Source organism: Coloeus monedula (assembly GCF_965178545.1).
Source record: "Coloeus monedula genome assembly, chromosome: 15".
Lineage (NCBI taxonomy): Eukaryota > Metazoa > Chordata > Aves > Passeriformes > Corvidae > Coloeus > Coloeus monedula.
In genome coordinates, this window is record NC_138795.1 from 9,618,590 (window position 1) to 9,644,370 (window position 25,781).

Consider the following 25,781-nt stretch of genomic DNA (forward strand, 5'->3'; position numbering starts at 1 on the left):
CAACACGTTGCCTTGGGGTGCAACTTCATGGGCTCTTGGGGAGCAGGCACCAACTGCCCTGGACAAGAAGTCAGCACAGCAGCAGCAGCTTTATTTTGGGCAGCTGCTTGAGCCCTATCTTCACAGAGCAGCACAGCTCCAGCGATGCCGCCACCTGGGAAAGGCCCAAACCTTGTACACTGGCTACTTTTGCTCAGAGCAGAGCAAATTATGCTCTCCTCAAGAGGAGCCTTAGGCTGAAGTTTCCTGGCCCCAAACCAGCGCCTACCACTAAATCCTTGCTGTCCAAGTTTGCTGTGAAGTTCCAGCTCAGGGAGATCGTGCATCCCTTCCCCATGTCCTATATTTGTATTATTTACATTTCACAGCAATGCTCACCTTACTTACAGGTCTGTGGGATGCCCCAGAAGTTATCAAGAAATTACTGAATTATGGCTAAAATTATGGCTAAACAAGCACTGACCATAAAACTTGAAGCATTTCACAGCCATCCTCCTCATTCCTGAGTATTTTTGCCCCTTTGCTGGTGAGGGCTCTCAACACCCCCAGACAGTGCAACTCTCTGAGCTGAATTAGTTGACAGGGATTTTTTTCCTCAGAGTATGTAAATAAATATCAATATTCTAAACCAAAGACCTCCCAGTAACTAAATATTATTTATCTTAAATTTATCTTCAAACTAAACAGCTTTGTCACATATGTACAATAATAAAGAAACAAATTACAAAGGAGGAATTTGATTTTATTGGTTTTATTCAAAGCCCATGCGTTACATATAAATTCTGAACAGACTTTTCACAGTTCATTAGAGATGTTGTCAAAACTTTGGGTGAAGCTTGTTTCACTTCCCCACCAGTAACAGGAGACATCACAGCCTGGTTGCTTGTTTTAGTTTTATTCGCTCTTCACAACAGTGACCATTTTCAAACTGTATCAGGGAAATCCTCCACTTCACTGGGGAAAGGCACTTGTGAGAAAACAACAGCTGAGCACGTAGTCTGAATTTGGGTCTTTTTAGGTATTAACTTGATATCCCAAGTAGGGTTACTGACAATAAACCCCAACATCTTGCTCCCTGTGTGTGACCAATTAGCACGTGACGGTGTGTTTGCTAAGGATTTACAAGAAATATCTTCCTCATTTTATCAACAGTCGCTTGGGTGGCAGCTCGTGGCATTTTGCATCCCAAAATATCTGAGAGACCACACACCTCGCATGTACCCCCGATATAGATTTTGGCACTCGTGCATCTCACTTCTTGGTAGCTGGTGGCTGTGCTGCTGGTGTCATCTGAGCAATGCACTCCGGCATTTCGGAGGTGTCAATCTCCTGGGAGCGCCGCACCCGGAGCTGCTCAAAGGGCATGACGGAGCACGCTGGGGACACTTGGCAGGGGGACTGCAGGGTGAGAGGCTCTCCTGCAAGCTTTAAGCAGGATGAAATCTCCCTGCCGGCACTGGAAATCTGTCTCAGGGAGGATCATAGGATAAAAACAAAGACATTCAAACCCCGGAAGGAATTATTTTAAACGTCAGCGGGATCTGTAACTCCTTCAACAACATTTGCAATGAAAAAAAATCGGTGAGCATAGCTTCAGTCAAGCCCAGCTTAGCAAGAATCCTGCTAATGCTGCTTCCTTCACCGCCGGCAGCCCTGGCTGGGGCTCCGGCCACTTGGCCAAGCCACCCCCACCTGATCCAGCAGGTACTGGAGCACTACAACACCAATAGTGGCTCAATCCTGCTGGGTGCTGAGCACTGACCTGACCAAGCCCTTAAGAACATGCTTCATTTAATGGTGTGGGTGCTGGGAGCCCACCGGGACTTTTGTATTTGCAGTACCAGAGCTAAAGTTTTCAGCAACTGCAAGATCCAGTCCTGCACCTGGGAGTGTCCAAGCCAGGCTGGATGGGGCTAGCAGCAAACTGGTCTAGTGCAAGGTGACCCTGCCCTTAGCAGGGGGTTGAAATGAGATGAGCTTTAAGGTTCCTTCCAACCCAAACCAGTCTGTGGTTATGTGATTCTATACCGTCAGACGGGGAAAGGCTCTCAAGCAGCAACACTGGATACAGCTGTTCCTGCCAGTTGAGCTGCAACTCCAAGGACACATCAGCAGCAGCTTGCACTGCTGTCCCCAGTGTCCCTTGCACTTGTTATTGGTCACTGGCAGAGATGGTGGTACCAAGCCAGAGGGGACTGACCTAGCCAGGCTGCTCTGACACTGAAGTGCAGAGATCTACAAATCTATAGGAGGGAAATGGCCAGGCATGGGGGAAGCTCATATGGCAGCTGCCACCCGTTCCTGTGGGCTTGGGGAACATCAACACACATGGGTGAGCTCCTGGTTTCATTCCAGCTCAGTTTAGTTTCCAAAAAAGGATTGTTCAAAACTTACTTATTGCTGGTTTATCCACTACATCCTCCTGCAGAGCCAGCAATGGGAAAGGACAAGCACAGGTGTCCCGAGGGATTTCAAGATGAAGGTCTTGAAGGTCAGAAAAGCTCAGCCATTCATTTTACAAAATATCTTGTCTCTAGGGGTTTTTGAAATTAGGATTACAAAGAAAGAGGGCTCCAATTTAAACACAAAATATTGCTGGACACTGTATTAAAGCTATTTACATCCTGGTTAAACCGAAGCAGCAGCTTTGTCAATAAACTGAGCCAGCTTCACATCTCTCCTGGTCAGCCCACCACAGTCGTGGGAAATCAGAGTTATCTGAACCTGTCAAAAAGGAAAAGAAAGAGGTTACAAAGGCATTTTGATCTCTGACACATAGGCTGAACAGCAATTCATTGGGAACGCTGTGTGTCTCCATAGTGAGCTGGTTTTACTTGGTGCTCCTGGCAAGCACCAAGCTGGACCCTCCCTGCTCATGTAAACCAGAAGACGCTGTAGGTGAGGAGTTACAGAGCCTGGAATCTCACCAAAATGAGCCCCTTTGCAGAATAACACAGGCTTTGCATTCTTGGGTTTCATCCAAGAAGAGGTGTCTGATTAAATCACTCACTCTTTACATTTAAATTCCATGGATCAGTTTCATGAAGAACCTGGGCCAGTGACCAAGCTGCCAAGAGCTGCGTCAGAGGCTCACATTTTGTTAAAAACCAGCATCCCAAAAGTAAAAAAATTCTTAAGCTTGTTGCAGATTAATTTAAAAATTTTTAAAAAAGCTGTCTCACAGGTCTGTTTAGACTGAGCCAGATGACAAATTGGGCATTATTTTGTCTTGCCTTTGACTGAGATTTTGGGAAGACGCAAAAGGAAAAAAAAGACAAATTCTGAATATTCTGGAAATCCAATAAAATCAGGAAGAATGGGTGATCAGGATTTTTTCCAGTGATCATTTAATGTCCCTTAAACAAGGTGACCTGAAGGGCTGATGAGGAAGAGTCTCTGCTGGGAGGCTCAGTTGCAGTGAGAGGTGGGATGTCCTGCTCTGGAGGTGGTGGTCTGAGCTACAGGCTGCTTGTCGACATGTCCTTTCTTTTGGTATATTTTTAGTGGGACTGCCATATATTCACTAAATGCTACAACAAACAGTGTGATATAATGCAATGAGAAGTATTAGAAAATAAAACTGAAGGGAGAGCAATAATTTCACCCTTTACACAGCACCTTTCATTCGTGGGTTACAGTAATCCTTGTAACCCTTGTAAATACAAGACCACCATCAGTTAGGTAATATTATAAACAAATTTTATAAGCTGCTATGTTGAGACATAGGAGCCTACAATTTTTTAAAAATCAAATCTAAAATGAGACTGCCAGGCTCCCATTTAGGTACCAACAGTCTGCTACCCTACACCGCTGAGTTCCTGACCTGCTGCACAGAGAGGAATGAGAGCTGGTGAGCAGTCTCAAAACACTAATTTATTCAGGTTGGCTAAATAAGAGTTTAAAGGCTTCTGTTTTATTTTTAGATCTCAGCCAGAGGGGTGAAGCCACAGGCCCCAACCATATAGCTGGCAGCAAGCGCAAAGAGCTTCATTCTTGATTCCTCACCGCTGCAAATCTCAGCATCTCTTTAAAATCTCGTATCTCTTTATAGAGACACTTCCCATTCCCTTATCTTGTAGACAAGCTACAAATAAAGGCAGAGAGAATGGGCGAGTGGTTTGGTCTCCTTAACTCCAGTGCCGTGTGAGTAACTAGGGCTGGTGAACACGTTACCTTGCTGTAGACATTAAACCATTCTGGGTGGTGATTCATCTTCTCTGCTTGTAGAGCAACACGTGTCATAAATCCAAAAGCCTAGGGAAAGAGAGAGCAAAGAGGAAAATACTCCACCCGCCAGGATTGGCAAGATTCACTCCAAAATCTCAAAATCTCCTCAAGATGCCCCAGATGGCTGCACCTTGGGTTTGTGTGTGCTAAAGAGGCATTTGAACTTCTCATGCCACTGGTGCATTTCCCAAAACAGCTGAAATGATCCCCTACAGATCCTGGTAAATCACTCTGCTCAATGTGACTTAGCCCAGTACTCAAAGCTATTGCTGACAGCAATGATTTTACCTCTGGCATCAGCAGGGATTTTAAATATCCATCCCAAGTCCTCCATCCCCTACTGCATCTTAGAAACGTGCCATTTCTAACTAAGCACCATGCCACAGTATGGCCAACACTGCTTCCAGAAACACACCTCTCCCTTTAACCACTTTGCTATTTATTTTATTGGGGAGAAAAAGGCAGTGGGTGGGTCTGCCCCTCTGCTTTATGAGACATGTTTTCCCTTTAAACGAGTTAAAATATGTTTTCCAATCCTCTGTCCCTGCATGCTCCCCCAGGACACAGGTTTTATCATAGGCTCAAAAGGAAAATAATAGCAGGCCCTTGCCAAAGTACTTAGGAGCAAATCACTGCATTATAAAGAAAATTAGAATGTCCATGCAAATCAAGACTGTAATTATGCAGCGGGGCCGGAAGGGCCTGGGAATGTGAGCAGGACGCCTCCCAGCAGCAGGCTTTGTTCATACCAAGCTCCATCCATCGGGTTCAGGACCTGAATTAACATGCAAAGCTGGAGGAACATCCACGTTACAGTCTGGTTCAGATTATAATACAACAAGCTCCACAAAACCATACCTGATTTAGGTAGGTTTTTAGTGCTAATTTATGGAAGAGAATGTATATAGCCCGCATTCCACCAGGCGATGGCCATTTCAAACAAACATGTGGTCAATGAATAACATATAATGGTTGATAATAGTTTCAAGTCTTTTTCCCTCTCACAAATTGCAAAAACCTTTAAGGAAAAAAAAGAATTGGTGCCTGGATGAAGAATGACTTTATTGGTCGCTTTGCCAGTCAAATGAATGCAAACGTTATAATCAGAGAAAATCATTCCAATGAGGTTTGCCATTTGGAAATCACCAAACTGTCAGCAATTAAAAAGCTTTTTTTCTTTGACCCAAGAGCATTCCAAAATTCAGAAGAATCTAACTTCCCTTGAATCTCTCACTTGGTTTAGTTTTACTTTGAGTGAACAATTACTTTAAAAATTTGCCCATGTTTCAGCAGTATACTTTGAAGTAGAAAGCTGCAAGTTGTGCATCCGATGTTAGCAAAGATTTGCAAAGCTTCTCTATTAATAGTGCTGATTTAAATGTTTTTAGCGTGTCCATGGGCTTAATGCTATTTACAACACAGCAATCTGTACACAGAAATGTCCCCAGAAGTTTAAAACAGTGATGTGTCTGCAACCAAAGTGCCTTTATAGAAACAAATACCAAGGGAAAAAATAAGAATGAATTTATAAAATCCCCTAGCAGGTTTGTGTATGCTCTATTGGTGTCTGTCTGTTCATCCCAGGAACTCGCCCACATACGTACAGACCCGGGTCACACTGCAAACACAGTCACTAATGGGTGAGACAGTAATCATTGCTCCAACGAAAGCACACAGAGAAAATTACACAAGCAAATGACTCTTAAAAAATTAATTTGCTCTGTAGACCTTCCTCCACACTTCAGATGACAAATCCTCCTCATCAGTGGACCACCAAATCCCCCCAGTCAGTGCACCAACATGCCATCCCACTACCCCTTCCCCGCTGAGAGTGGAGTCTCCAGCTGAATAAAATGGACATCGGTCATAAAATTGTTCATCCTACCGAAGACTGCTCAACCTGAGACTGTCCAACTCATGAAAAGGAATAAATTCCAGCAGAGAGGACTCTCCCCAGGACACATCCTGCTGCTTGTTGCTCCAGCTGCCCACAACTGTTGCAACCAGAGAAGGACGAAGCCTGCCCGCCTTCGTGCATGCCCTGCTCTGCTCGGAGACGTTCTCCTTCCTTGCACATTACCCACAGCAACTTACTCACTGCATTTTAGTTTATTTTAATTACACACAAAATGTATATCTCTCACTAGGAAAATGAGCTATGGTTCTACTGAGCAATTTCACCAACACAACCTCCATTAAGGTCTTAAATACTTCCTTTGCAAATTAAATGAATTGGAACACTATTGTTTATGAATCACCTTTATATTTGTAGAGCCTTAACCTTTCTTTGGGAAAATACAACTGGCTCTGGAAGGAAAAGATATTTAGGTTTGGTTAGATATTAAAACACTATTACACAAAATCAGTTTGGACATTTCTTCACGTCTTGAAACTTGATCGGTAATTTGGTCTAATTGGTGATCAAGGAAACTATCTTGTGATCAATTAAAGTAATTACCGCATTCCGGCAACACAACCAACCTTAATTTGAGCAGGAGTCTGCACTTCTTCAACTTTAATTAAAAATAATGAAAATTATTATGCAGTCTGCAGTGCAAGATCATTGTCAAAACTGCACTGGTGGGCAGAGTTTATCAGACCATCACACATTTCTTGATGAAAGTAGGACAAGCACTTCACTCATTACAGTGAGACCCAACACAGTCTTGACTTTCACCCTATTAACAACAGGGATCTGCAGTCCCTTGGCCCCTAACGAGAACTTTTTCTGATTTTTCCTTCAAAAATAAAAAGACAGGAGAAAGAAAGATTTTGTGCATTTTCTAAAAGCCATAAAGAAGTATTAAAAGAGACTTCAGTGGAGTAAATATTATGAAGTATTCTGTTTTTTCAGTAATAGGCATATTAGACACATTTTCAACCTAACCCTTTTAGGACTTCTGGGCTAAAATAGTATCCAGACATACAGGGAACTCCACACAAGTAGATCATGCCACCCAACGGGTGGCAAAGTGCAGAGTCCCTGCAACAAACCATGAAGAGCAATGTAAGTAAGGAGCGAAGCAATCCTGTAAGGACAAGATGCCTTGGGTGCACTGGTACATGTCTTCCCTCTCCTTCCCTTCATGTCTTTTAAGATCATGAAAGAACGAACTAAAAGCTACTGGTGTTTCAGTTGTAACATCACATCTAAAATGTCTGTTAAATATTAGCAGCCCTACTATTGTCTCCATGAGATAAAAATTAGGGCTACTCTTAGAAGAACAAGTTAACCCAAAGAAGTGAAAAAAAACCCCCAGGTAAACTTAAAAAGAATTCAGCTATCTCACAATGTTTTGTGACTGGCCAAACTGCTCTTGAAACTGATATAATCTACTATCACAAAATAAGACTTAATGTTACTTTTGTTTCCAGAGAATGGGAAAACCAGGGCCAGACACTTTGCTGTCAAAAGTGGGAGGAAAGATGAAATTCCATCTGCCCCTCTGCTCCACACAGTGCTGCACAGCTCCGGGAGAACCGCACAATCCTGGAGCTAATCTGCTATTATTCTTCCTTTCACACTCCTTAAGCAAGGAATCCATTCATCTTAATACTTTTTAAACATGCTGCTTTTGTACAATGCTTGCCAACATTATCTTGATGAGTTATACATCAAAGGCCCACAGGTCGTTGTGTTGTGCTCATACATCACCTACTGCAAGTCCCCCGTGATGGATCACCCCCGTGCATCTCCACAAGAAAGCAGCTGACAGTACTTGACTTGAAAGTGGAGATATATAAGAAAAACAGCTGAAAGGCTCAACAATATAACCATGCACACTTTTTATTTGTTTGTTTTAAAATGAAGTGTGCACTCGGGCTTCTTAAATCCTCTGGACGCCCAGCCAAGGAAAGCATGTGCTAATCACAAGTACATTAAGGTTTCTGCCTCCCATCTGTCATTATAACGCTGGAGGTAGCATTAACCCTGACCTTCTGCAGTGCAAGGGCTACCTGTCTTCCCTTCCCCCGCCACCCAGGCTGCATCTGTACCATTTATCAGTGGGAAATTAATAAATTACTCAGGTTACAGTGACACTGTCATACAGGAGATGACTACACCTCACACGTTTGCTCTCCACTCACCTGAGTAAAAAGTACCCAGGGTACAGCACGTATTCTCCTTAGCAGTTTGACACTTGTAACAATAAAATCAAATCATTAAGGTTCACTCCCAAACTCCAGAAGCTTTCATATATCCAGTTGACATTACTACCTAACAGTGAGCTACAAGCCAGAAGATAAAAGGAAAAAGCTCTTTAACGTCAAGCTATTGTAAGTCAGGACCAGCTGCTAGTCACAAGGGCTGTCACGACATTTCCGCTGTGCTCGCAGGAAAAAATTGCAGTTTGTTTTATTTTAATTCTCTTTATTCCATCACTACTTTTATCGTATAAATATCATAAATCATGCCATAAAGCTACACTCTTTATCTGAAAATGACAACATAGTTAAAACACAAAAAAAGAGGAATCTAACTAGTATTTAGCAAAGTGATGGCAGCAGCACAGAAGGACAGGTATTCATTCACAAAACCACGTGCCCATTTTGGGATTCTTCCCAGCTGGCATCATCAAGCTGCCTGACTATCCCCAGGGACACTGGATCCACATGGCATTAGATATTTTCCTCCTTTTTTTTGTCTGTGTCTGGATTCATACACAACATAAAACAGGTTAATATCTTCTCATTGTGCTCCCCCTTTTCTAACATCAATCCACAAACAGTGAGGCAGTAATTAAGAATGCAAATAACCATGCACCAAAATAGAGCTAAACTCATGTTACTCATGTCCTCCATCTCTCTGCGGAGGCTTCAAGTAATGGACAAGGCAGATCAGGCATTGTGCCTACAATTCCCTACTCCCTCCATCCCACCCCATCCTGACATGGGCACCCAGCAGGGTCTGACGGTGAACAACACCTGATGAACCACTGGTAGAAATTTAGTTTTCTCTTCTTTAATAGCTTGAGCAGCAAAATATTGTGAACAGAGGCAACCCTCCCATTCCCCAGCATCACTTGTGACTAGGGAAAGCAGTGCTTTTAACTCTGAAGGATAAGGATACTAATGACAGGAAAGGATGGAAGAATAATACTACAGACACACTGGCATGGACTGAGATGCCATTCCTGTCTTCATAGCAATATCTGAAACTGTAAAAACCCCCACAACTCAAATTTCCAACTGAATTGTCAATGCTTTTCTGTGTTTACAATATTCTTTAAAAATCCAGAGCTGACCACTCACATCCCCCATACTTATCTGCATACATCATTGACACAAAAGTGCAATGCTGCTTTACACTCCAAAAAAAGTTACCTATTTATATTCCTATTGTGGCTGTAAACATTGCTCTCTGTGTTAGATGTGCAGCGGAGAACGTGCAAACCTCTACACCATGTTCTCCAAAGAACGCTGTTTCTGTCTCCTAACACTTGTTTACAATTATGTCAGTGAAGAAACCAGCTTGCCAGCTCTATATCAAACATTTCTGACAGCAAAAGCACAAACACTGATCTATTCTAAGTAGTTTGCCACTCTATGTAATCTTGGAAAAGGCATTCTTGCCTTTGATTCCAAAAATGTTTATACTTCATACATTATGCAAATAGTTTTTATATATTAAGAAATAATGCAAGCAAAGCTCAAGTTAAATTAAATTCTTCACCAATAACCTTGCCAAAGCACTGATTTTCCTATTAAAAAAATTATTCCAATTTGTTGATCTTACATTGGATGAAACATACTGTAACAATCTTCATAATTTATGTCCTGTTGGGACACTATGATTTAAAGTAACATAATACAGACCAGCATCACTGCTAATCTAAACCACCTGACCAGATAAACAACAGTTTCCCCTTCTCTCTTCACTGAGGGTATTTCTGTTTATTGTCATATGATTTACCAATTTGAAGAACATGAAGAATAACTGGAGGCAGAGAGGAGTGGAGCTGGGAGGCACAGCCTTGCCTCGATGGGGACGTTTCTCGCACAGGTACCGGTACAATGTCAAGAGCCGCAGGAGATGACAGAAGGCAATTTCAGGAATGCTGTCCCAGGAAAGGCCCACACCGCTTGTGGCAAAGGGAAGTTTGCACTCACCCAGCACCCTCTAGACCCAGTGCAGCACTAGACACAACACAGTTCTGACAATGCTTGAGATGCAGCTCTCCAAAGGGATTGGAGTTTAAGGCTTCATCTTCCCAGTTCAGCCATGACCTAAGCTACGACATCACAGAATCAGAATGACAGAATGGTTTGGGTTGGAAGGCACTTTAAATACCATCTTGTTCTAATCTCCTGCCCCAGGCAGGAACATCTTCCACTATCCCAGGTTGCTCCAAGCCCCATCCAAGATGGTCTTGAACACTTCCAGGGATTCACAGCTTTCCTGGGCAACCTGTGCCAGTGCCTCACCACCCTCAAAGGGAAAAATTTCTTCCTAATATCCAATCTAAATCTACCCTCTTTCATCTTAAAACCATTAATAGTCATAAAGCAGATGCAAGTGTCATTTGCCCCATCTGAGTTTCAACCGGTTTGAAAGGCAAATTCAAGTATTCTGCTAAGGTCAATGGACATGGATCAGTGCAAGGAAAGGGACTTTGAGGAAAGTAGAGAGCACTGAGCTGCACTTAAATCCTGCTCCTTGCTCTTCTCTCCTCTTCCTCCCAAGCTCATTTAAGTATGCAAAAAACCCTTGTGTACAATCTGTACAACAAACCCCAACCTGGTCTTTTCTAAGCCTGTTTATATCAGGATTTTAACAAACGCTGAATTTAGGCCTTCTTTCTCTTACTGGTAATAATAAACCATAAAATGTTACATGTATTACCTTCTTCTTCATCACATCTTGACTTTTCCAGCAGCCTCCATGCTGAGGATCTTTATTCCTATTCTCCTTTTTATTACAATAAGCGATTGCACTATGGCTTTCATGAACAGAACACAGAAAATATTCTTGGTGATTTAATGAACAGACTTCACACCAAAATTAATCACCTGTTCCACCAGAGAGATTTATAGACTTGATGGAGTAGAAGCGACAGAAAATGGAGATGTCTTAAGGCAGCATAAAAACTTTCTGGAAGTGATAAAAGTTTCAATGTCAATACAACCATATTAGAAAATACATTAGTTTGTTTATAGGTAGATAAATATAATTTTAGTTGCCCATAACAACTTCTGCAAAATAAGTAGATACCCTAAATCCCAAGCAGACCTGGAACTAGGTCATATGGTATTTGTGATGCATCATTTCATATTGAAATATTCAAAATAAATGCTTTTATTTTTCCTTTTTTTCCCCCAGTCCCTCAGCACTTATAAACATAGACTAATAAATATTATTTTATTTATTAAAAGTTGTAGATCTCTAAATTACATTTTCCAGAAAAAAAGAGGGAAATAATCCCAGGTTTCAGGACTGAACTAGAACATGGAAGAAATCCTCCAGCCTTGTCAAAAGCTCAATGTGGCTCTCCACCTCCCAAGCCATTTTTGTGTGCTTTGCGTTAAAAAATGTAATACAAAGGTTGCACTTAGGAGGTTTGCACCAAATAAAACAGCAATTTCAAGAAACATGACTTTTTAAAATGAGCTTTTTGCACCCTACCTAAAAACATGAAATAACACGGTGAAGTCCCCATTTACTGAGCACCTGCTAAAGTAATCAGGCACTTAATATAATAAATTCTCTTGGCTGCATAACTGAAAGAACAATGATAATTTGACTTGTTAAAGCTAATGTTTGGTCCAGCAAATCAAACCCTTGGCTGTACTGTAGTAAAGCCATCACACAAACCACTATAAAATAAAAGTAGTAACAACATGCAGGGAGTCCCCAGTTCCAACCTTCTGAATTCAGACACCTGAGCCCTCTGCTAAAGCAGAGGGCAATGAATCATCCTTGACAGCACAGTGCCAGTCCATGACATGAAGGTATCATAAACCAGAGCAGATCAGAATTAATTTAAGTGAATGCTCCACTTTTAGAAGTTTCTCAAACCCTCTGACTTTTATGGAGTGCAGGTATGGTGTAGAAGAACAGAGGAGTTCATTATCCCATCACGCCGCATTTTGGATGAAACACATTTGACTAGAGCAGAACAAAATATTCTGCTATTTTCCCCAATGTTTGTTTTTACTCATATGTGAAGGAATGATTTCATTCTGCAGACATGAAAGTGAAGTTCACATGCCATCCCTGCTGTTGATAACACAGGGATGCTCAGACAAAATTCTCCTTGGTCTTTTGGCCAAGATTACACATACTATCAGTTTAATATCCAAGATCTTCTCTGCTGAGCATCCAAGGGCAATCATATCCTGCCTCTGATAATCCTCTAAATCTCTGCCATTTATGATCCTAAGAACACATCAAAGAATGATAAGAAAGGCTTTGCTTTATGATGGATTAAGGGAAGAAGTTGGTCTCATGACCATTTCATCTTCCACTATCCTGTCAGCTTTTTTGGTTTAGTTTGTTTTTTTAAAGACAAGTTCAGCAATTCAAACATGCAACAGAGAAAACACGATGGAGATATGAGGAATTTGGACAGGTCTTCCCATCATTCTCTTGGCCAAGCCAGAAGCTAAAAAGATCTAGAGATTTGCAATAAAGCAAACTAAGGACCATTTACTGCAGATCCAGTCAGGGAATCGTTTCACTCAACTGCTGAAGGTGTCCTACTGTACTGTCAGAACAGATTTTAATGTTTGGCCACCTTTTACAGTAGAAGAGTTTAGGCGATACGCAGGGGCAGTGAACTCAGGAGGAGACTTACCTGGGCCAGCACTGGCAGGCTGCTAATTTATATTGCACCATAAAATTCAAATGTTATTTTCCAAAAGAAGACATTTAAAATCTAGAAACAACAGAACATTTGGGAAAAAAGAGTAGGACAGACCAAGCATCTTCCCAGACAAGATGGGGCATCCTTCAAGCTCCGCACAGCTGGGTCCCTTGCCTGGTTTGCCATGCCCACTGCTCCCTCTGGGATCTGTAGGTCACCTCGACCTGAGCTTCATCTCCTGTCTCTGCTATTTGGAAGAATAGCTGGAGCAGGTCACAGAGAAAAGGATAAAAGCAGCTACACTAAGTTGTGTTATTAAGGACACAGCTCACCTAACTGCCAACAATTCAGATACTCAACCTGCACTTCACATTATCCACTGTCTTCAGACTCCTTCTTATGCTCCAAGCACATGCCTGGAAGTGACAGAGTATGTTCCAAGAGCAATATTTTGAGAAGTTCCATGGGGTTTTTGTTGGTTGTTTTTTTACCAGAACACAAGGGCTTCTCTGGGCAACCCACGCTGCTTGTACACTGGTACACCTGGAAACAGGGACACAGGCTCAGGAGGGGAGGCAAATAGGATTTCTGAGTTCTCCAGTGAACATCAAATTTCTTTTAGAAATTCGCATGAGCCACAAAGGGAAACCCTTTGTAGAACTCTTGTTTTTTTGTTAGATTGGGCATTACAAGATGCATGCATAAACCTAGCATTCTGGGCTTGTACAGTTAACAGTATTTTAGCTTACTACAAGCACCCACACATTGTAACACAGACGAAATGTTCCCTCAACCAGGGACACCTTGGACATACACAGACATATATTTAACTGTCTGTTGTTATTCTCATCCCAGTCTGAGGAAAATCACAGTAGATGATGCAATCAGGACTTTTTCCTCAGATGCTAGGAATAAATAACATTTTCCTACAAAGCATCCTTAGCAATAAATAAACCCAACAGTGCGGTGCTGACTCAGCACAGGGCTTCCCACTCATCACTGTGTTCCCACCAAACCCCTCCAAGACATCACAACCAGCTTCATGTTTGTCCAAAATGACTTTTCATCTCAGCCAAACAAAACTAAAGGAATAAAGGGCAAGTGGAAGAAAGGAAGCTCTCCCCCCAAAAAACCCATGTGAAGTAGGTTTGTAGCTTTATAAAAGAGGGCTAAAAAACCTCCACATGCCTTGCCCTGATAAACCATGGCCCTGCCAGTGGCTTTTCAGAGCAGATGTAACGTTTTAGCCAAACGTGATTGTTTGTGAAAGAAATAATTCTGATCAAAACCCAAAATTGCAGCCAGCAGAAGAGCTGCACTTCATCACGCTAATCCACCCTGACGGGGAGCGGCGAGCGGAGATTCCTACTGCGAGAGGAGCAGATGCGAAAGGTCAGCACTGGCCCGTGACTTCAAACCCCTTAACGTGTAAAACAGTGTGCATTAAAGCCTGAACCGGCTCACGGCGGGATTAACGGATGTCCGCTAAGTGGGTTTGATGTGCTTTTGGTGAGTAATGGTTAATTTTGAAATAGGGGCGTTGTAGTTTTATTTTAGTTATTCTGCCAGCCGGAGTCCATTTTTAATTACAGCTGCAGAGAATAATATCCCAAAGCGCGTCGCTCCTTTGTGGGAGTATGAGAAGGTGAGAGCTGCCGGTGCTAAAGGCAATTTACGGTTTGAAACCATAGGCAGGCGTTGCTCCAAAAGCAAGGAGATGCAAAAGGTTAAACAACCAGGATTGCATTTAACCAGCATCATTCCAGTGCCCCCATAAAAATAAATTTTACTGCATAAAGGAGTTTCTAGAAATCAGTTTTCCTTAACTGAAAAGATAAGAACATTCACTGAGTAACCATCTTCTTCAGAAGAGGCAGTCATACTTGCATATTCCCAAATGAAGCTATTCAACTGAATTCAAACCCACTGAATTTTCCATTCATTTTTCAAAGGTGTTTTATCATGGAAAGTGCCGAAACTGTAGCTAAAATTAGGTTGACCTGCTCCCATTTGCTCTCTTTGAGCACTGTCCACATGGCTGTAAGAACATTTGTTCTGTTTAATTGAAAAAAATCAATTTGTGCAGCTGGAAAAAAAAAAAGGAGAAATATTTTTTTTTTGCTAGAAATCTACAAGACAGCTTGTGAGATCCAAAAGACATTTTGACAAATAATTTCTTTTGCGTTTTCAGATCAATGCATGCAACAAACATAAGACAAATGCTGCAATAATTTTTACTTGAGTGATAATAAATCCATCTGTTACAAAAAACATTTGTATTGGAGCCAACTGGAGAGCAGCCCAAAGGTCAACCGGGCAGATTTTAAGCAGTGGAGTGCATAAAAGGAGATACAACAGGTCTACTGAGGGGGGAAAATTCAGCAATTAGAAACACCACACCCCAATAATTATAAACAATAAAATAATGGTTTATTTTAGGGAGAAATATGACTTAGGTCATCAAGAAAATGAGTATCCCAAATTACAGTTAAGTCACAAAAAACCCCAAAACTGATGCAAACTCTACCACAACCAGGATGCGACATTTTGCATGATGAAGGACATATGACCACTCTTGAGTCTTCAATTTAAAGATAATTATTTTTATTTAAATATGATTAATATCATGACATTTTAAATAACCCTGGTGGCCTGGTACCACTGGCAGTGCCATGATGAAATTATACTGGTGACATGGGTACTGTAACAGCACTTGTCACAAGCAGGTGGGACACAAGGGTGGTGGCCTCTACACACACAGACCCTGGCAAAGAGGAGATGGGACACTCCACAGCACAAAGATAAACCATCACCTAAAGGGGCTACAGGAGAGACAGGGAGGGACTTCTTACAAGGGCATGGAGTGACCGAACAAGGGGCAATGGCTTCAAAGTGACAGAGGGCAGGATCAGATTGGATATTGGAATGAAATTCCTCCCTGTGAGGATGGTGAGGCCCTGGCACAGGTTGCCCAGAGAAGCTGTGGCTGCCCCATCCCTGGAGTGCTCAAGGCAAGGTTGGATGGGGCTTGGAGCAAACTGCGGTAGTGAAAGGTGTCCCTGCCCAAGGCAGGGGTTCGGAATCAGATGAACTCTGAGATCCCTTCCAACCCAAACCATTCTAGGATTTGTACACTGCAAGCCATGATGGCCGTGAGAAGAAAATAAATATCTTATTTCCCAACTTCCAGCAGCAAGGATTTAATTTCTTCCTAGACACAACCAGATCACACATTTCTACCATTTACAGACCTCCAACTTTGCACAACTTCTCACCACTGACTGCCAATTAACTAGAAGCATCACTGAATACAGAACACACTGATCAGAGCACCAGTGTCATCTCCTCCTTCCCCAAGGCCAAGGAAGGAGAATCATAAGCTTCCAAACAAGCCATCACCCTGGAAGCTCTCATTTCATTTCCCCCAGACCCTGCACTACCTTTGTCCCACAGGCAGTGCCAGGCAGTGGCGCGGGCAGGTGGATCATGTCCAGGTCCCACAGCTGCACCCTGACCTGCCGACTCAGAGGCGAGACTCTTATTTACTCAGTCGATCCCAAGAATAAACTCAAGGAAGGTGTGACCATCCAGGAATCATATATTTTTACTATGCTCTGCTCTCAGACACTTGATGCAGTTCACTGACTGTGTTTCAGCCTCAGGTTAACTTCTGCCAGTCCCAAAAACTTCACTATCAGTTTCTAATAAAGGAAAATGTCAACAGGCAAATACGCCAGAAATTCATTATTTTCAGATACAAAGATATTCTCAACTCTGTAAACCCACTCATAAATAATTCTGATTTATTGTAAATCTGTTATTGTATTCATAAATGCTGGGAAGTTAGTGAACAACATAACTACCAACAAAATATTTTCATAACTTTGCAGGTGCACAAATCACAGCATATGGGAGAGGACTCAAAGGATAATGGAAAATGAAGCAGTTTCAGAAAGCCTATATGAAAACCAGCACCTACCTAGGTGGATAGAAAAATAATTTATTTTCAGTCGACAGGCAATCAAATGCAAAACTCTAGCAGAAAGAGCAGGCAGAGCAATACTACATTAAAAATAGCAATTCCCCCCAAAACGTACAAAAATGAGTCCAACTTTCGATTAGCAGAAGTGACAGTCGGGCTGAAACTGCTCAGGCTTTGAGGTTAAACACAACTGACACAGGCTGCACCTGAATCCAATCACTCCTTGGGCTCTGAGAAGATTCACACGCGAGGACTAAATTTGTCACAAATGGGTTGGTTTCCGATCCTCCTGTAGCCGACTTGCTTTATTCTGACCCCCATTTAACAAATCAACTTAATGGGCACTGGGAGTGCTATAAAACTTAACAATGGAGTGATTTTAACTTTTAAAATATAGTTATGAAGCAAAATGTTGGAGAGCTCCTTCAATACTGGAAATCAAATTAAAACTAGACATTTTTTAACAGTCTTGACAGATATAATCCTAGTTACCATGTAAATTTATGGTAAGCTGCTGTGATATTAGCCACAGGTGCTACTTTTAATATATGGCTTGCATCTGGCTGGGAATAAAATATCTCAAGAGGACTGAAAATGACCTCACTATCAGACAATGGAGAAGAAAAAAAACACAAGACCGCTGTGGCATATAAAAAGCTGGAGATGTGGTCCACAACTGAATATTTACCATAAAATTCATTTTAACTCTGCAGATTGTAAGTTAAAGGATATTATGTTTTCAATACATAAAAGGCGTGGACCTTTTTTAGACAAACAGCCAAAAGATTAAGTACATAAAGTGGCAATGAAATACACTGCCTATATGTATAAAACCAGTTTTTCCAACCTTTGATGAATGTAGAAAACAAAGCAATGTGCCAGGAGTAGAAAAAAGGAAGGATGGATACAGATTATATTGCAGGGACTGGCACCAAGTACTGCCATCAAAAGAAATCAAGAGTATGCATTGCATATCCCACCAAATTCGTTTGGATGTGTAATTGGGATCACACAACAAGAACCATCAATTTAAAGGGACAAAACTGAGCATGTCTCCCTACAGCCAAAGGAAAAAAAATTGGCATCACCAGGAGGGAGAAAAAAAGGCATGCTCTGTCTGATTTTTTTTTCCCAGATTGCAACTAAGAGAGATATCCAATCTGTAAAGGAAATGCAAAGTGAGAATAATAATTTATTTAATATTCCTAGATTTTTTGCACATCTTTAAATATGTTCTCAAAACTCAAGACAAAAATTGCACTGAGACACGTGCCTCTACTCTCAGTGCACACCACTTCCATACCGTCCCCTCTACTCAGGCTCATCTTCCACCTCCATTCTCTTACCCCAAAAGACAAAAAATGTATCTGAAATAGCTTTCAAACTCTTAGAGCATTTGATTTCCTGTCATTTTAGAAAATTACGCTGGAGGTCTTATAGAGACTTCCTATATGATTTTTTTTTTTTAAAACAAACTTAATTAAAAACTTACCCTATAAAAGAAAGCAGCTGTAAATGCTGAACCTGACCATCAGCAAACTTGCCCACCTTTGTAATTTCCTAACTGCATTTGCTGCCTTGGTGTGATTACCTACGGAAACGCAATCACACAGGCAGTTGCCCCTTAAACCCTCTGGTCAAATCCAACCAAGTTTGATGAGAGACATGGAAGTCTCAGAGCTAAGATGTTCTTGCAAATTCAGGCAAAGTGAGCAGCGGGATACAGGACCCAAACAGAGCACTTTGCATCCTGCACTCACACCCCTTCACAGCTGCTTGCCCAGCCCAGGACTGGGCTTGAGATGAATCTGGGAGAAATTCACATCTTTAAAACAGGCCTATCCTCTCTTCCAGATCACTGCTCTCAAGGTGAACTCACCTGGAATGCTGGGAGAAGTTACCAGCATGATCTGGAGGCATAAATTAACTTTCTATCCCAATTTCCAATTTTGTTTGAGCAGACTGGAAGCAGAGGGCTTACTCCACTGGAAGAAGACCATTTTGTTTCAGTAGCACAAAGATCTGAATGGATGAAAGTGTCCCTTCGTGATGCTCCACCATGGCCTGAAAGCCTCACCAGTCACTCTTCTCTGCCCTGCCGCCTGGAAGAAGGGCCCCAGAGAAGCTCCCTGATGTGTCTGTGAGGTTTGTAGAGGCCCACGAGCACCCAGGTGCATAGCAGGGATTGAGACTTGCCACGGAGTGCTCCAAGCCCACCTCCTCTCCAAAACCTCGCTCACAGCCAGACATTCCTGCCAAGCACATGTTCCTTGGGAAAAGTGACTCAACCTGGGTGCTCTTGAGCAAGTGCACCACACTGAGGGTCCTGAAGGTAAAAGACTCCAGTGTTAACTCATCACTGCCTACCTGCCACTCCAGAGTGGCAATAGCTCAGGGCAATTGCAAGGCATAAGGAGGAATGGATACATTGGCAGCATCAGCACAGCTCTTCTGGACACAGCACTCTCCTCTACAGCTGAATTGTGTTTGCCCCTACCACAGGTGTATTTTATTTTATACAAGGTGCAGAATACCCACCCACCAGAAGGCTACCACACATAATGGGAACATACAGCCAATGCCATCCAGTCTCCCAGGACTGGTGCTTGGCGGGCATCCACAGCAACAAAACCAACAAAGGCCTTTCAGTAGTAACCCCAGGCTGGTTTTCAGCTTATTTCAGAGAACTGTACCACCAAAGCCCATTTTCATGAAAATGTATCTTCAGACTAACAACCACCGTCAGTGCTTTCAAATTCTGGGTTACAAACTAATTCCCTGAGCCAGAAGTGTCATTAGCTTGTCAGCCTTACAAAGGCAGCTCACTGCTGATCGCTTTTAACTGAGCTAATCTCAGCCTGAAAGCTTCAGGAATCTAAATAACTCTTGTTTCACAGAAGTTTCATTTCATTCTCATGCTGAAAATAATATACATAAACCAAGCTCATGTCTACACATTTGCACAACTTTATAATAAAAGTTGTGTTTATATTCTTAACATCTGTGGACATACACAGACTTTGTAAACCTGGCATAGATTTTGAAGCCACAGAATTTTCCATGCATCATGAACATTATCTGCAAGAAGCAATAAAAAAAAAAAAGCAATGAATACATTAATCATACCAATATCATCTGCAAAACATAAATTTGAAATACCTTTCATGTCAGCTCAACTACTTTTTTTTGTATTTTTGGGGGTGTTTTTTTTTTCCACACCTGATTTTATACCATCTGTAAAAGGGCAGCAAGAAGATCACAGAGGAAATGACATTTCTCAGTCCTCTGGCTTTTTACTAAACACTTTAAATCCTGTACATAGAATATTTACTACATTAAATGAAAGCAGTTGTACCTACGAGTCCCATTTTTTCATTGCAGGACTAAATTCTCCCAAAGTACAAGGCAGGTATACCTCCACTTTTGTCATTTGTTTCCTAGGTTGTAGTAAACACAGTATTTACTAATAGTCATTATAAATACAAGTGTATGTGCATAATTTAATAAAATTAAGCATACATGCATAATTTTAATTTATTTTCAGCTTCAACTTATCGAAAGGCAAATACCTGCTCTCTAATACCAGGTAAGGATCTAATGCCCTTGGGATCTGCATGTTGAGCCTGCTCCTGGACTACAGGAACAAGAATGACTTCTGCACTCTGCAACTCAAAGGGGACACTGCAATAAATCCATAAAAATCAACAGGTGAAATTCTGCCCTTAGATATTTGCATCTAAGCTTAATCCAACCAGAGCTGCCCACAGCACGCACCCGCGTGGCTTTTTCTCCCAAGTGGGGGCAGAAAGTTCCGTTTTGAAGCAAATTCCCAGCCTCTGCTCTCATTTCTGCCTTACATCCATGAAAGCAGCTAAGAATGAAAGACACTGTTCTAATATCTCCCAAACAATTGAAGTGGTCATTTTTTAAAGTACTCCTATGACTACAGGTACTAGAAGTATAAACATATAGTTCATCATTTACCAATAAGCTTATTTAAATATACTCAACTTCCTATACTGGTATGTGCTCCATTCACCTTCAAACCAGGAAGACATATGGATATCTATCCATGCTGTAAGATAAATCTACACCGTCAAAAAAAAATACAACTTTGTGCATTTTTGTCAAAGCAATGCATTTTCCAGATATCTGCTGGTGCAGGACACTGATTTGTCTCCTTACCTGTCTGTTGGCAGACAGGGACTGTCTAAATCCATCTGATCAAACCAATTTACTCATTTACAGTGAGCAAAACCGCTTTTTAATTAACTTTGGGGGCAACCTCATTTCTAGTTGTGCTGAACCAACAAAGACTTTGACCATAGCCAGGCAGAGATGCCATTTCATGAATATTAAAAGCCAGGAAACCTCAACTCTTCCAAGGGTCACTTCTATCCCACCGGTGTCAAATGCGCCTTGTTCCTGGTTGCTTCAGCCCCCACCTGCCTGCACATCTCACCAAGGCTTCCTTGTGAGCTCCCTCTCATGGGCTTCTCCCCTTCACTGCCCTCTGAATGAACTGATTTGGTTCTATTTGCTCTACATTAACATTCAGGTTAGAAATGTACTCAGGGCTCTGGACATGCTCCCTGGACCAGCACTGTCCTGCTCAAGAGCTGGATTTTCCTGCAGTTGTTTTCTCTTTTGCTTTCACCCAGCGCAGAGGGGCTGGGATCACCTCACCCGCCTTCTCTCTATACTGCCTCGGCTTTCCTTACTGTGACAACTACTGAAACAGAGGAAAAAAGAGCCAGCGTTACAAATCGTTGTTTATACAGCCCACTGTGGTTTCCTAAAACATCTTGTTCTGGGTTTAGGCAAGGCCATGTAAATAAACAGCTCACAGCACAGCTCCTGGTCCCTACACACACCAACAAACCCATGGCATCCCCAAACTGGAGCTTGCCGTGTCCCTCCACAGTGAGGGCAAGAACCGGCTCAGTGAGATCCATCAACCCAAAAAACCCCTGGGAATTCTCTCCCTCCCAAGAAAGAGCTCACCCCTCCCTCAGAAATAAAACAAAAGGGAAATTCATGCTCTAGGAACATGACTTTTTCTAAGCAACATCATGATTCCTCAGAAGAGAATTTTCAGGGGAAAGTAAGATGAACATGGATCTCAAAACAAATTCAGTATTTCTAAACAAGTCTGTAACTGATGTCCGAGACATATGCGAGAGAGATGCGGCTCAGGATCCTGTCTCCAAACAAAAACCCAGTGAGGTAAATAAAAACCAGCACTCTGTGTGCCAAACACACTGCAAGATCAGCTATTACAACTCAGTCAAGGATATACCAGAACTTTGTCTTCCTGCTTAGAAGGTGAAACGCGTCCTATTTTCCCCTCCTTACTCGCTAAAAGTTTCTGTTCTTTCTTATATTTACCCATTTTTCTCATGTATTTCCCTGACAAAGATGATCCCCACTGCCCATCAGTTATGTATTTCCAGCATTTACTTATGAGTGCTAGTAATGAAAAAAAAAAAAAAAAGAGGATCAAATACTGCTTTGTCTGATTCCACAATACCAACCTTGACCCTGACCTGAATATTATAATTGAGAAACTGTCATATTAGAACAAATCTACTATCAACTACAAAATGGAATTAATTTACTCCACCTAATGAGATCAGAATCTGAGAGCAATTCATCAGGACAAATCCAAGAGGATTTGGCCCCACCAGGATACTCCCAAACTTCTGAATATAAGTATTTTCCCATCAGGACCATATGGAAATTAAAGCAATTACATTTCTTTTATATTAAAAGCAACACACAACAATCATTACCTGATTAAAAGTTTTGAAATTGAACTCCTTGTAGATGGCATCTCTTTCTCCCAGCTCAGACCAGCCTGAAGCTTTGAGATCCAGTAAAACTTGGTTCCTTTCCTCTGTTGTCAACCAGTGAGACTGGGAGGACTATTGAGCGGAAAAAAATAAAGGCATGGCACGAGTGAGGCTGAGGTTCTCTTTTGTACAACAATAAGAAAACCACACGATGAAATTGTGGCGATGTATTGTGCAAAGGTGAGGATGTGGAAAATTCACTGTGCAGTTTCTTACTGTTTGTAATTTCTCAGACCAGTTTAACCTAAACCAACCAAACCCTGCCATTTCTCTTTGGGCAAGTAAATTTGGCTAAGTGCTTTTCGTGAAAAGCAACAAGCTCTTTCCCAGGAATGAAGATGGACACCAGCGTACCTGCACCCTTGGTCATCTGAATTATGCAGATGTTTTAACACCACATTTAATTTTCAAATATTCCACTCGGTCTGATAATTAAGGGATGATTTGTATTATCTGATAAATGTACAATTATAAGGCTAAAAGAGATATCAGGAAATACCTATTTCAAAAGGGAGAAGAAAAACAGGAGATTGCACTCTACCTACTTCGTATTTTATGTTTTTAAGAAAACAGGAATGGACTTGAAGACAGCAAAGACTGTGGAGTTCTACAAGGAACAAAGAGCTTTATAACTAAATTAAAAGAAAAAAAAGACAATACAGACACAATTATAAGAAGTTTGACATTACTGGTAAAAGCACTAGCTTCTGCAAAGCACCAGTGTTTAAGTATGGCGTACTTGAAGCGACAGGAGTCCTCCTGATGCCACTGGGAGCACAGACACAACAGATTAACACTCTGCTTATACATATGCTACATATCTGAATCAGGGGCTGAACCACGCACAAGGCCAGACCCAAACACAGAGGAATGTTCTGTGGGGCCTTTGGAAGAGGTTTGATACCTTTTCTAGAAGCAGGGACTAAGAGCATGAGCCCTTCCTCAGATGATACATTCTGAGAGATGGGTCTCAGACTCTCATGATAAAGGCAGTGGTTTAGAGGGAAGAACCTTTCTCCCCAGTACAGCTACATTCAGATTGTTTTAGTATTTATTTTAGCAGCTGGCCCAGCTTTGTGAGGTCCTCCAGAAAGGCCGTTTTTCTCCAGGAGTTCGCTCAGACATGGGAGGGCAGTGAGGACCTGCCGCCAGCTCAGCAGCTCACAGGATTTTTTACCTTTGCCAGCCGGTGCTCCAGCGGGAGCCCCGGTGCCACCAGATGGGGCTGTGAGTCTGAGCAGAGCAGGAATTAACGCGATTAATGCGACCTGAGCAAGGCCTTAAGACGCAGGAGGACCAAGGAGCAACATTTTCATCAACAACATTGGATAAAAAACCCCAAATGAGGTAAATCAATCTAACAGCATCACTGTTGCTATTTGTGTTTAGGGGGACAAAGAGATGTAACGAGAGATGGGTTTTACAGGTCCCAAACCGAACTAATTTAGGCTCTGGGCTTGCAAGAACACAAATTTCAGATTTGCCATTGCTGTAACTGCAGTTGTAGGCATGAATTTCTTACATTCTTTTTTTTTTTTCAAGCATATACAAAAATCACCAAAGCCAAAGGCTGTCTTGAAATGCACTGTTTTATCTGGCACAAGATGAAATTACTCTGCGAATGTACAAAAAGTCATAGGGTCATAGGGGTGGGTGTTTTATTTGAGATAGCAAAGTCCAGGATTGCAACCAGGATGCAACACAAAGTCCACTTCTCTGACTGGCACAGACATGTCCTGTGCCAACTCTGGGGACACTGTGGTGTCTTCCTGACACCTCACGTGACACATGGCCATTGACAAGACAATGCTGTGACTTGAAATTTGATCACAGAGTTTTTAATAGCAATATGGAGACCAAGTTTGATGCAGGCCCTGGTGAACACCGAGCACATTTTGCATTGTGGAGGCCACATCCTGAGTCAGCTCCTCGACACATCATGATGTTCAGAAATGTAGCAGAAAGCAGCTTGTACAAGCAAAAAGATAAAGTGGGAGATTCCGATTGCGTTTCCACGCTCATACCCCTCAGCAGCACGTCAAAGGCATGGCCAGACCCCCAGGGAAGCAGGAACGGGCGCCGGGTGCCAATGCTGACCGAGCACCCGAGGTGTTGGCACCTGACTCACACTCGGGTCAAGGGGCGGTTGGGTGGTGCGCTCGACCAGGGATCAATAACGTTTGTTTGGAGGAAGCTCAGGGAAAAAAGTCATTACATAAAAATTAGAACTAACTCTCATGCCTGAGGGGCGAGGGTTGAACCCTGCACTTACTGTTCATTATCAGCTTTCTGTAAAATAATCGGCCATGAGGTGGGATGGCGGGGGGACACAGGGAGAATCACAGAACGATTTGGGTTGGAAGGGACCCTACAGCCCATTTTATTCCAACCCCTGCTATGGGCAAGGGCACCTTTCACTAGACCAGGCTGCTCCATGCCCCATCCAGCCTGGATGAACACTTTCAGGGATGGGGCAGCCACAGCTTCTCTAGGCGGCCTGTGCCAGGGCCTCACCACTCCCGTGGGGAAGAATTTCTTCCCGATATCCTATCTAACCTTTTATCAGTGTGAAGCCATTCCCCCTTATCCTTTTCCTCCACGCCCTTGTCCGAAATCCTCTCCATCTCTCCCCTAGCCCCTTCACGTACTGAACGGTGGCAACCAGATCTCCCCGGAGCCTCCTCCAGGCTGAGCAATCCCCATTCCCCCAGGGCCGGGGACTGACCCGAGCCCGCGGCCTGTCCGTGAGGGGCCCCTCCGCCCCGCGCCCCCGGCCTCAGCCCCAGCCCGGCCCGGCGCGGTCCCCCCTCACCCTCACCATGGCCGCGGGGCTCCCGACGCCGCCCGCCAACCGCCGCACTCCCAGCAGCGCCCGCCGCAGCCCGGCCCCGCCGCCCCGCATGGCCCCTCCGGCCC

The 25,781-nt window shown here is 42.6% G+C and overlaps 1 protein-coding gene across 2 annotated transcripts; it reads right to left on the reverse strand.

Annotated features, from left to right (window-relative positions):
• Positions 1-743: 743 nt before the first annotated feature.
• Positions 744-25,781, reverse strand: PCBD2 (pterin-4 alpha-carbinolamine dehydratase 2). Of its 2 annotated transcripts, XR_014226845.1 has the most exons (5): positions 25,684-25,781; positions 22,806-22,937; positions 4,174-4,254; positions 2,395-2,724; positions 744-1,464 (listed from the first exon to the last, which is right to left on the reverse strand). XR_014226845.1 is itself a non-coding variant. In XM_082291598.1 (4 exons), the coding sequence occupies exons 1-4, from the start codon at positions 25,765-25,767 to the stop codon at positions 2,629-2,631; spliced, it is 393 nt and encodes a 130-aa protein (XP_082147724.1). In that variant the 5' UTR covers positions 25,768-25,781; the 3' UTR covers positions 744-2,628. The 2 variants fall into 2 exon arrangements, 1 of the variants encoding a protein (XP_082147724.1); XM_082291598.1 differs by having other exon boundaries at positions 744-2,724.